At 43.5% G+C, this 12,759-nt stretch overlaps 1 protein-coding gene across 1 annotated transcript in view; it reads right to left on the reverse strand.

The window, feature by feature from the left end:
* The window catches only part of CTDP1 (CTD phosphatase subunit 1), a 196,677-nt gene that overhangs the window by 30,060 nt on the left and 153,858 nt on the right, over positions 1 to 12,759 (reverse strand). The window contains exon 12 of the mRNA XM_068237036.1: positions 6,883 to 7,040. Coding sequence (XP_068093137.1) covers positions 6,883 to 7,040 — 158 coding nt within the window. The remainder of the gene's footprint in view (positions 1 to 6,882; positions 7,041 to 12,759) is intronic.

Consider the following 12,759-nt stretch of genomic DNA (forward strand, 5'->3'; position numbering starts at 1 on the left):
ATATATATATATATATAATCAGCTCTCTTCCTGGTCATGGAGGGGGGCCTGCCTAACAGATACACATCACTGAAGAGTCAGCCCCTTCCAGAGACAGGGCAACAAGTCAGACAGAAGATCGATAAGTTGATTTATTACACTGACTCTGCAACTAAAAAGGGCTGCAGTAAGCAAAAAAAATCACATTAGATGAGGTTCAGGAACCTGTAGGATACAATAAATACGGCTGAAAATTTTGTTACAGAGTCTCTTTAATGGAAGAGGAAAGGGGGGAGTAAAAAGGAAACGTTGAACTACAGTTAAAGAGGAACTCCAGTGAAAATAATGTAATAAAAAAAAGTTCTTTATTTTTTACAATAATTATGTATAAATGATTTAGTCAGCGTTTGCCCATTGTAAATTCTTTCCTCTCCCTGATTTACATTCCTACATTTATCCCATGGTGACATTTTTACTGCTGGCAGGTGATGTAAGTAGAAGGAAATGCTGCTTGCTTTTTTGGCAGTTGGAAAAAGCTGTAAACTTCTGTTATTTCCCACAATGCAACAAGGCTCCCACAGAGTGATGTCAAGACCTCAGTACTGACATTTGTAGGAGGGGTTGCACCACAAGATTAGCCATACAGAGCTACCTGATGATCCGTTTGAGAAAAGGAATAGATTTCTGATTGGGATGAAGTTCAATTCTTGCTCACAGCTTCTCTTTAAGCAGGCCATTTCTCTCTTTTTTTATTAGAACGTTTTCAGTTAAGTTCTTCCAAACCTAAAACCTCCTGGGCAGGGATGGGCTCACGAATAATTACGAGTCCGTAAGAACTCAAATTTGTAATAAAAATAAGGCTTAAATGCCGCAGCTGTGCGGCTGGATGATAAGGTGTTATTTACCCACAATTCCGCCGTCCTGCCTGCACTTCAAAGAGCTTGAACATGTCCTATTGGACGCGTTGCAAGCCTCACTACGCGCACTTCCTCCTTCCAGCCAGAAGGAGGAAGTGCGCCGTGGTAAGGCTTGCAACGCATCCAATAGAATGTGTACAAGCTATATGGAGCATAGGCAGGATGGCGAATTTTGGGTAAATAACCCCTTTATCATCCAGCCGCACAGCTACAGGAATTAAGGCTCATTTTAATTACGAATTCAAGTTCTTACAGACTCGTGATTATTCGTGAGCCCATCCCTGCTTCTAGGTTCACATTCTCCAGACTGTAGTCCAGTGAGCAGCCTCCATCTATTCCCAGTGCTCATCTATATGTTCGTGGAAACGACTTTGGATCCCATGCAATTCCTTAACTTGCCAGCGATAAGCGCTGGCGAGTTCTTAAATTAGGGGATAGGACTGTTGCCTAATTCAATTTTTACTATAAACTGGTTGGGCAGAAAAGAAATAAGCTGTTTTCCCTATATGCACCTGCTCAGACCAGGAGAAGAAAAAAAAAAAAAAAGAAGAAAAGAAGTCTTTATTGCCCATCCGCTAGAAGCTAAAAGTTAGCATTTGAAAGCCTCCTTTACTGAGGAGACCCCAGATGTCTGTCTTTTAAAGTGAACTTGAAGCAAAAGATATATGGAGGCTTCCATATTTCTTTCTTTTAATAAATACTAGTTGCCTGGAAGTACTGCTAATCATTCTAGCAACAATGGTGTCTGAATCAGAAACCTGAAATAAGCATGCAGCTAATCTTGTCAGAAACACCTGATCTGCATGCTTGTTCACAATCTACAGCTAAGATCATCAGGAGAGCCAGGCAATTTGCATTGTTTACAATTAAATAAATATATCAGCCTCCATATGCCTCGCACTTCAGGTACCCTTTAACCACTTAGCCCTCCTTGTGGTATAAAAAAATCCGCCAGGAGGCAGCGCAGCAGTTTTTTTCAGTTTTCTTTTATATCATGTAGAGAGCCCAGGGATTTCCTGGAGGGCTTCCCCCGTCGCCATGGCGACGGGGCGGCATGACGTCACGACGTCATTGGGAGTCCCGAACCAACCCTCAGCGCTGCCTGGCACTGATTGGCCAGGCAGCACACGGGGTCTGGGGGGGCGCACGGCACGACGGATAGCGGTGATCGAGCGCGGGGCAGCGGCGATCGGGGTGCTGACGCAGCTAGCAAAGTGCTAGCTGTGTTCAGCAAAAAAAAAAAAATTAAACAAATCGGCCCAGCAGGGCCGGAGAAAACCTCCTGCGCTTACCGCCAAGGAGGTTAAGGACTGCAGTCATAAAAACCCTTAAAGCGGAATATAACCCTGCATTTCAACTTTGCTCTAAAACATTATTTACAGCATATTATATGCAAAAAGCATTTTTTTTTTTACTAGACCAGCATTGGAAGGGTTAAACACAGAGGTTTAAATTTCCGTGGCGAGATATGCAGAAGTTCAGATTGTTACATTCTATTTAGTTATATGTATCTATTGAGAAATGTTACACACTCTTTGGCTGTCCTCCAACTCCTTCTCAGTCAGAGAGATGAGTCACATTCAACACTTAGATACATTTATGTAAACAAAATGTATCTATGTCAGCTTTGGATGTGTCTGCAGAAATCTCCAGGAACTTTAAAGCACGGTGTAACCCTTCCAATGCTGGTCTAGTAAAAAAAAAAAAATGCTGGTTGCATATAATATACTGTAAATAATGTTTTAGAGCAAAGTTGAAATGCAGGGTTATATTCTGCTTTAAGGACCAGAGCCTTTTTTTCCATTCAGACCACTGCAGCTTTAACGGTTTATTGCTCGGTCATACAACCTACCACCTAAATGAATTTTACCTCCTTTTCTTGTCACTAATACAGCTTTCTTTTGGTGCTATTTGATTGCTGCTGCGATTTTTACTTTTTATTATATTCATCAAAAAAAAACATGAATTTTGTAAAAAAAAAAAATGCCTTTTTTTTTACTTTCTGTGCTGACATTTTTCAAATAAAGTAAAATTTCCTATACATTTGAGTGCGAAAGTTATTCTGCTACATGTCTTTGATAAAAAAAAAACAAAAAAAACAGTGTATATTTACTGGTTTGGGTAAAAGTTATAGCGTTTACAAACTATGGTGCAAAAAGTGAATTTTCCCATTTTGAAGCATCTCCGACTTTTCTGAGCACCTGTCATGTTTCATGAGGTGCTAAAATTCCAGGATAGTATAAATACCCCCCAAATGACCCCATTTTGGAAAGAAGACATCCCAAAATATTCACTGAGAGGCATGGTTAGTTCATAGACGATTTTATTTTTTGTCACAAGTTAGCGGAAAATGACACTTTGTGACAAAAAAAAGAAAAAAAAAAAGTTTCCATTTCTTCTAACTTGCGTAAAAAAAAAAAATGAAATCTGCCACGGACTCACTATGCTCCTCTCTGAATACCTTGAAGTGTCTACTTTCCAAAATGGGGTCATTTGTGGGGTGTGTTTACTGTCCTGGCATTTTGGGAGGTGCTAAATTGTAAGCACCCCTGTAAAGCCTAAAGGTGCTCATTGGACTTAGGGCCCCTTAGCACAGTTAGGCTGCAAAAAAAAGTGCCACACACGTGGTATTGCCGTACTCAGGAAAAGTAGTATAATGTGTTTTGGGGTGTATTTTTACACATAGCCATGCTGGGTGGGAGAAATATCTCTGTAAATGACAATTTTTTGATTTTTTTTTTTTTTTACACACAATTGTCCATTTACAGAGATATTTCTCCCACTCAGCATGGGTATGTGTAAAAATACACCCCGAAACACATTATACTACTTCTCTTGAGTACGGCGATACCACGTGTGGCACTTTTTTGCACCCTAACTGCGCTAAGGGGCCCAAAGTCCAATGAGTACCTTTAGGATTTCACAGGTCATTTTGCGATATTTGGTTTCAAGACTACTCCTCACGGTTTAGGGCCCCTAAAATGCCAGGGCAGTATAGGAACCCCACAAATGACCCCATTTTAGAAAGAAGACACCCAAAGGTATTCCGTTAGGAGTATGGTGAGTTCATAGAAGATTTTATTTTTGTCACAAGTTAGCGGAAATTGACACTTTGTGAAAAAACACCCAATACAAATCAATTTCCGCTAACTTGTGACAAAAAATAAAATCTTCTATGAAATCGTCATACACCTAACAGAATACCTTGGGGTGTCGTCTTTCTAAAATGGGGTCACTTGTGGGGTTCCTATACTGCACTGGCATTTTAGGGGCCCTAAACCGTGAGGAGTAGTCTTGAACCCAAATGTCGCAAAATTACCTGTGAAATCCTAAAGGTACTCATTGGACTTTGGGCCCCTTAGCGCAGTTAGGCTGCAAAAAGTGCCACACATGTGGTACTGCCGTGCTCAGAAGAAGTAGTATAATGTGTTTTGTGGTGTATTTTTACATATACCCATGCTGGGTGGGAGAAATATCTCTGTAAATGACAAATTTTAGATTTATTTTACACACAATTGTCCATTTACAGAGAGATTTCTCCCACCCAGCATGGTATGTGTAAAAATACACCCCAAAACACATTATACTACTTCTCCTGAGTACGGCGATACAACATGTGTGACACTTTTTTGCAGCCTAGGTGCGCTAAGGGGCCCAACGTCCTATTCACAGGTCATTTTGAGGCATTTGTTTTCTAGACTACTCCTCGCGGTTTAGGGCCCCTAAAATGCCAGGGCAGTGTCCCCATTTGCCACAAGTGTCCCCATTTTAGAAAGAAGACACCCAAAGGTATTCCGTTAGGTGTATGGTGAGTTCATAGAAGATCTTATTTTTTGTCACAAGTTACTGAAAAATGAAACTTTGTGAAAAAACAATAAAAATCAATTTACGCTAACTTTTGACAAAAAATAAAATCTTCTATGAACGCTTCATACACCTAATACCTTGGGGTGTCTTTTTTCTTAAAAGGGGTCACTTGTGGAGTTCCTAAACTGCTCTGGCATTTTACGGGCCTGAAACCGTGAGTAGTCTGGAAACCAAATGTCTCAAAATGACTGTTCAGGGGTATAAGCATCTGCAAATTTTGATGGCAGGTGGTCTATGAGGGGGCGAATTTTGTGGAACCGGTCATAAGCAGGGTGGCCTCTTACATGACAGGTTGTATTGGGCCTGATCTGATGGATAGGAGTGCTAGGGGGGTGACAGGAGGTGATTGATGGGTGTCTCAGATGGTGATTAGAGGGGAAAATAGATGCAATCAATGCACTGGGGAGGTGATCGGAAGGGGGTCTGAGGGGGATCTGAGGGTTTGGCCGAGTGATCAGGAGCCCACACGGGGCAAATTAGGGCCTGATTTGATGGGTAGGTGTGCTAGGGGGTGACAGAAGGTGATTGATGGGTGTCTCAAGGTGTGATTAGTGGGGGGGAATAGATGCAAGCAATGCGCTGGTGAGGTGATCAGGGCTGGGGTCTGAGGGCGTTCTGAGGTTGTTTGCGCGTGATTGGGTGCCCTAGGGGCAGATAGGGGTCTAATCTGATGGGTAGCAGTGACAGGTGGTGATTGATGGGTAATTAGTGGGTGTTTAGAGGAGAAAACAGATGTAAACAGTGCACTTGGGAGGTGATCTGACGTTGGGTCTGCAGGCGATCTAATGGTGTGGGTGGGTGTTCAGATTGCCCGCAAGGGGCAGGTTAGGGGCTGATTGATGGGTGGCAGTGACAGGGGGTGATTGATAGGTGATTGACAGGTTATCAGTGGGTTATTACAGGGAAGAACAGATGTAAACAATGCACTGGTGAACTGGTGTAATTCTGTCTGGGGAACAGCTTCTGGTTTGGCGGTGTCCAGAGCTTTCTGCTATTGCCAGGCTGGAGATGCAGGGGGAAAGTGCTGCTGCTGTGATATCTGGCGCCCTCTTCACAGGGGTGCCCCAGCCCGAGTGCAAATGTCCCAGCCATTCATCTCTCACCCTGCATTTTGCCGCTGCTATTCCCTGCATTGTGCACCCACAGAGGAAAGCGGGCTGTTGCCCATAGCAACCAGTAGCTCGGCTGCCCCGGTGTGTGCCGCATGTTTCTGTGCAGCTGCATCTTCTGATTCTATTACGACATGATGGGGGGCGCCCAAATCAGTTACTTTGCTTAGGGCCCCATTTAGCCTTAAACCGGCTCTGGGTAAAGGAAGTCATTTTTGATGGGCGGTCCCATTGCACCACCGCATCCTACTGGGAACACACGCTGTCCCTTCATTCCAACGGGACACCCCATTGGTGCAGAGTATCAATCAATGAGAATCCTCTCTGAAAGGTGAAAAGTTTCCCTTCTCCTACAAAGCCCTTGTCTGCATCATGGACAAGGGGTTCATTACCACCTCTGGAGCCCAGGAGGAGGTTGGAGAAACATGGCGTGCCCCTCACTTGCCTCTGCTTCAGCCCCAGGCACTTGGAGCTCACCTGACCTCTGTCTGCTACGTGCCAGGTTCCCCTGGCACCATCGCCCCTTTTGGCTTGAGCCAAACTGCTGGACCCCACCAGGATACAGAACTATTCTAATAGCTCAAATTCAGTACGCTGGAGCCCCAGGAAAAGAATCTTCATAGCTCCTGCCAGGGCTCCCAATTGGTCCACTAGATAGACCAATGAGAATCCGTCCTAGATCCTTAGGAGGAGCTTGCAGAAAAAAGCCGCAGCACCTTTTCTATCTAGCTAGAGAAAGCGCAGTGGGCTTTTTCTGAAAAAAGGTGGGCGCACTGCACCAGAAGCCAGCAGACACGTGGCTCCGTGAAGGAGTCAGAAGAGAAAAAAAAGACCCGATAGCAGGTAGTTATACCTTTATATTAAAAGAGGAGTGATTGAATGTGTACGCTCTTACATATTCAGTCCAAATGGCTCTATGGAAAGTGACACATTTTCCCTTTTACTTATAATTGCCAGGCAAAAACAACTAATATTGTTTAAAACTTCTGGCAGAACATGTAATCACTCACCTGGATACGTTTTCTGAGAGGCTGTGCTCACTTGAAAACGATTCTGCGTTTTTCTCTGCATTCTCTTGACTTGCATTTATTTGTGGCTTCTTTTCCTTTACAGACTTCTTTTTCTCACTGTCACTGTCATCACTCCCTTCTCCCAAAATGTCATCAACCTAAAAAACACCCACAGAATATTAAAAAACATGTCTAAAATCTAATAAGATGTACAGAACAGCCAGTAAAGATACTGTGAATATTTGACCCGGAAATCAGAAGGTTAGCAAATTATTGTGTGCTTTAGTTCTTGTTTAAGGTGGCCACACCATACAATTTTTAAAATATCTGACATTTTTCTGATGGATTGTAACATTTCAAAAATATGACCAATGTACCACACACCTGTGTTAAATTTTTCCCCAATTCTGATAAAAATGACTGGAAACTGAGAAAATTGCTAGGGTGTGCATATTCATTAATTGACACTCTAACACACACCATACAATCTTTAGAAAAATTGAAGAAAAATTTCCAGCATTCCAGATCGATAAAACTCGAAAAAAACAAACCAGGAAATCCGATCGTATTTTTCAGTCGAATGAAGAAAAAAAAAAAAAAAACTTTCGATTTTTTCAGGAGATCCAATCATATTTATCAAATTGCCGTAAAATCGGATCATTTTATTGTATCGTGTGTGGCCACCTTTAGACAAAACGAGTTTCGAAAATCCAAGAATCTAGGTCCTTTGCCTTCCCCTCAGACGCTATAACAGCGATGAAACACAGGTGAATGAGCCCACCTTTCTAGCAGGTTTCTAGGAAAAGTGATTTGGTGAAAGGGCCTATTTCCACTAGCTGCGAATTGCAGACGTTTTCTGCAATCGATTTTGGATGCAATATCGCAGCCTACTGAAATCAACAGGCTGCATCCGAATTGTGTGCAGGGAAAAAAATGATGCATGCTACAGTTTTCTGCAGAATGCATCCAAATCATTATATCCGTGCATGGCATGGCAAAGAGATTCAGCTGCAGACTCGCAACAACATTGGTGCTGTGTCCGATTCAGGGTAGGAACACACTAGGCGGAATCGCATATGCGGGTTTATAAGTGATTCTGCCTAGTGTGTACCTACCCTCAGAAATGGATGCAGCAGCCCAGTGGAAATGTGCTCAAAGTCCCATAATCTGTGAAGCTCTACAGAATACAAGGTCTAGACTGACTTAAATGGAACCTAAAGTGAGATGTACATGAAGGCTGCCATATTTATTTCCTTTTAAGCAATACCAGTTGCTTGGCCATCCTGCTGATCCTCATCCTCAAATACTTTTAGCCATATCCCCTGAACAAACATGCAGCAGATCAGGAGTTTGACATGTCCTTCAAATCTGACAAGATTAGCTTCATGCTTGTTTCTGGTGTGATTCAGACACTACTGTAGCCAAATAGATCAGAAGGGCTGCCAGGTAATTGGTATTGTTTAAATGGAAATAAATATGACAGCCTCCATATACTTTTCGATGCAGGTTCCTTTTAACAGTCTCTAGACCAAGGATGTCAAACTCAAATACAAAGTGGGCCGAAATTGTACACCGGGACCTAGTCACGGGTCAACCTCAATGTCTAGTGGCCACCTTCCTCCCTTATAAAGTGCCCAGGTGTCTAATGGCCGCCGTGCCTCCCCTATACAATTCCCTGGTGTCTAGAGGCCCCCACCCTCCCTATACGGTTCCCCAGTGTTTAGGGCTTTCCCCCTACCTCCCCCATATGGATTCCCTGGTGTTCTAGGGCTTCACCTCCAATATAGCTTTCCTTGGTGGTCTTAAGTGGGCCAAACATAAAGCAAAGTAGGGAAAACACTTGAGGGCCAAATTGAATGGCTCTGAGGGACAGATTTGGCCCATGGGCCGGAGTTTGACATGTATGCTCTAGACAGTTTCGCTAACACTTTCTGTAATGAGATTTACACACCACAGAGATACCCTGAGGGGAAGCGGCAAATGCTTTTAAACAGAGATGTCATTTATATTTAAAGATTCAGATATTTTTCCATGTTTATGACTTATCAAACCTGTATGCAGCAAGTTGTTAGAAACTCCGCTGCAGAGCACAAAAATCATCTCAGCTGGGTTTGACAACTTGCAGATGTTGGCAGAAGATCACAGCATTTAATTTAGATAACATCAGAGTCTGTCTATCACATAACAATCTGCTGTACAGCAAGGGAACCTGATGGTTTACCACTTAGCTCTTGATACCAATTATGGGATAGAAGCTATTGGAGTGGCATAAACAGCAAAGAATAAGAATCTAACCTATTTGAAGGTGGAAAGAATTCCTCTTCTTTACTGTCTAATCTAAATTCCTTGTATTTTTACCCTTATAACAATCTGCAACATTAACCACCCTAGCGTTCAATTTTTGCCGCCATGCGTCCGCAGGAGGCAAATTTTTGTTTCAAATGTGTTTTATATGGTGTAACTAGCATTAGGCTAGCTACACGTGCCCCATGTCCCCCGGCACCGCTCTGATCCCCCCATCGCCGCTGGCCCTATTTATCTAGCCGCGATCCCGCGAGAACCGCAACTTCCCTGAACAGCTTCTGTTGTCGCTATGGCAACGATCTGACACGACGTCTGACCGTCATGCGCAGTCCCGATCCTCCCCATAGTAACGCCTGCAGGCTATTGGAGAGGTTGCGCCATTGCGGGTTCTGTGGGGGAGGTCATTGACGTCATGCGCAGTCCCGATCCTCCCCATAGCAACGCCTGGAGGCTATTATAGAGGCTGCGCCATCGCGGGTTCGGAGGGGGCGGTATGTATAAGGGCGGCGATCGAGGGGATCTGAGGCTGCCGGTGGCGATCGGGGGGCAGCATGTAGCTAGCCAAGTGCTAGCTACATGATCTGAGACAATTTTTATAAAAAAAAACCCACCCGGGGCCATGTGATCCCCTGCGGCGGTAGAGATTAGCTGAGCTCGTTCATACTGCTCAGGTGGTTTGACACCTGCAGTAAGAGAGATATGGAGGCTGACATTTATTTCCTTTTAAAAAATGCAAATAGCCTGGCAGTCCTGTCGATTGATCCTCTGCCTCTACTTTCAGCCATACTCCTTCCTCAATAAGCACTGCGGATCAGGTGCTCTGACTGAACGCTGACAAGATTAGCTTCATGCTTGTTTCAAGTGTGTGATTCAGATAGTCCTGCCCCCATATAAATCAGAAAGACTACCAGGCAACTGGCATGGTTTAAAAGGAAATAAATAAGAGAAGCTACCAAATGCCTCTCACTTCAGGTTCCCTTTATGAACGTGGACTGGAGATGAACTTTTTTTCAGGCACAGCATTTATCCTACTTTTGATGATTTTGCCTACATATGTGGTTGCTATTCAAGTTACAAAGGTGACCTTTAGTTATACACTTAACATGAGAAAAAAATACACCAAATTAAGTTCTTGCATTTTACATTTTGACACTATATGTAAAATAGGACTTAACCCCTCTTATGCACCAGTCAACCTGTTTAACATAACAATAAGCCACTTCCATTATTTAGTACATGAAAAATGCATCAAAAATGTGAACTATGCAGAGAATGGCACCATGCACAGGTAATGAATACATTATAGTTAAAAAGTAACTACAGATGCGAGATTACCATATTACAATTCATGTTGTAGAAAATCCTATAGCCTTTCTTTAAATGTAAATATAAAAACATAATAAGCTTAAGATGACAGAAAATAATTCCTATTTTTAGAATGCAATACATCTCACATCAACTGTGTAGAGAAATAGTATGATACAATCCTCTGGTAGTATGCATGTTCTAATTTAAAAGAAAATTGAAGTATTTAAAACTATTGTGAAAACAAATGTATTATTCAAATGGTAAAAACCAAAACCAATGCCAGGAAAAAAAAATGTTATGGTGTTTAAAGGGGACAGAACAGATTATGAACGGCTACTGTGTTACTGCTGTATCCCTAGTTGAGAAGGCTGCCTAAGTTCATCCCTGAAATATTTGTGGCTTTTATTCAAATCCTGGTGACCCTGGAAAAAGGGAAATGAATTCTAACTCTGCTAGAAGTCTATGGTAGCTCTTGCCATTTCTTATATCAAAGTACATGAATTTACCATTAGAAGGATGCTGCACAATTAGATGTACAGATGAGGTGTAAGAGAAGGAAAAACGATGCTAAGATCAGGGCATTACGAAAGGGTCTTAAAAGGCACCTGAACTGACAAATGACATGATCAGATAAACAGGTTTATGAACAGTGTCCAGCCTATATTCAACTTGTAGGAAAAAAAGAAGGGGAAACCGCTCACTACACTTGCAGGGCAGTGCCAGGACGGCCACTCCAGAATCAGGTATATAACGAAAGGATGTCCGCACAATGCCCCTAAGATCAAGTTTCTTTATTCATGGACGTGTCCAAAAAGTCATCACATAACACCAGCTGACATGTTTCGGACCTAGTGGTCCTTAACCTCCTGAGCGGTGCCGCTCAGGCCCTGCTGGGCCGATTTTTATCAAATAAAAAGCAGCACACGCAGCCGGCACTTTGCCAGCCGCGTGTGCTGCCTGATCTCCGCCGCTCTGCGGCGATCCGCCGCGAGCAGCGGCGAAAGAGGGTCCCCCCAGCCGCCCGAGCCCTGCGCAGCCGGACCAATCAGTTCCGGCCAGCGCTAAGGGCTGGATCGGAGGCGGCTGACGTCCATGACGTCACTCCGCTCGTCGCCATGGCGACGAGAAAAGCAAAACAAAGGGCCGCTCATCGCGGCCCTTCTTGTTACTTCTGATCGCCTGAGGCGATCAGAAATATGCAACAGGAGCGCCCTCTAGTGGGCTTTCATGCAGCCAACTTTCAGTTGGCTGCATGAAATAGATTTTTTTTATTAAAAAAAACCCTCCCGCAGCCGCCCTGGCGATCTCAATAGAACGCCGGGGAGGTTAATCATAGCTAGAGTTGATACAACACAAAAGGCCCCTATATACCCTCCTCCTGTGGAGTGGGTGGTTCCCAAAAACTAAGGACACACCCATATCTCCACATACAGGAAGGGATATTCACAATGCAAGATAGCCAACATAAATGTTGGCAGTTATTATATAAATGCATATTTTGTCACAAAGAGGCCATTTAAAATGAATACCATGAAGGGTTCCAACCTACCCTAATGTAGCAATCCTACACATCAAATATAAACAATTGTAAATAAAAAAAACTCGTGTATATGAAAACATAAGAGCAGCATGAGTAGCAAAACCGGGTATCATGTTAATAAAGCCAGGTCCCAGCGGGAGTTCAAAACCTTAGGGCCCATTCACACTTGCTGATCACAAATTGCTAGCGATTTTTCTTGCCTTTTGCTCTGGCGTTTTTTGGCGATTAATGCCAAAAATCGCCATTCACACTTGGAGCGATTTTCCGTGATCGTGATTAGCGTTTCTGTAGCACTAAACGCCATCACCGGAAAATCGCCTGAAAATGGTGCAGGATACACTTTTTTTGAACGATTTGTGTTAATCGCAGATCGCCCAAGTGAGAACGGGCCCATAGGTTTCTATTGCACTAGCGCTTTCAAAAGTGCTAACGCTTGAGCGTTTTGCCGACATCGCCGGCAAAACACCTAGGGAGTCTCATATCCAGCCTGAATATCCACAGTGCCTCGCGGCTCATAAGCCGTTTAGTTGTATCGCCTCCTTTCTGGGCAGGCGGGACCCTCTCCAACCCATGAAAGGAAAAAGAGGACATGTCACCTTGATGTACCTGGCGAAAATGTCTCGCCACGTTGGAAATATTAGTGCTGAGCCAACCCGGACCACAATAATGTTCCCCTATTCTGGCGCGTAAAGGTCTTGTGGTGCAGCCCACATACTGTAGGGTAT

Source organism: Hyperolius riggenbachi, chromosome 5 (genome assembly GCF_040937935.1).
Source record: "Hyperolius riggenbachi isolate aHypRig1 chromosome 5, aHypRig1.pri, whole genome shotgun sequence".
NCBI classification, from domain to species: Eukaryota; Metazoa; Chordata; class Amphibia; order Anura; family Hyperoliidae; genus Hyperolius; species Hyperolius riggenbachi.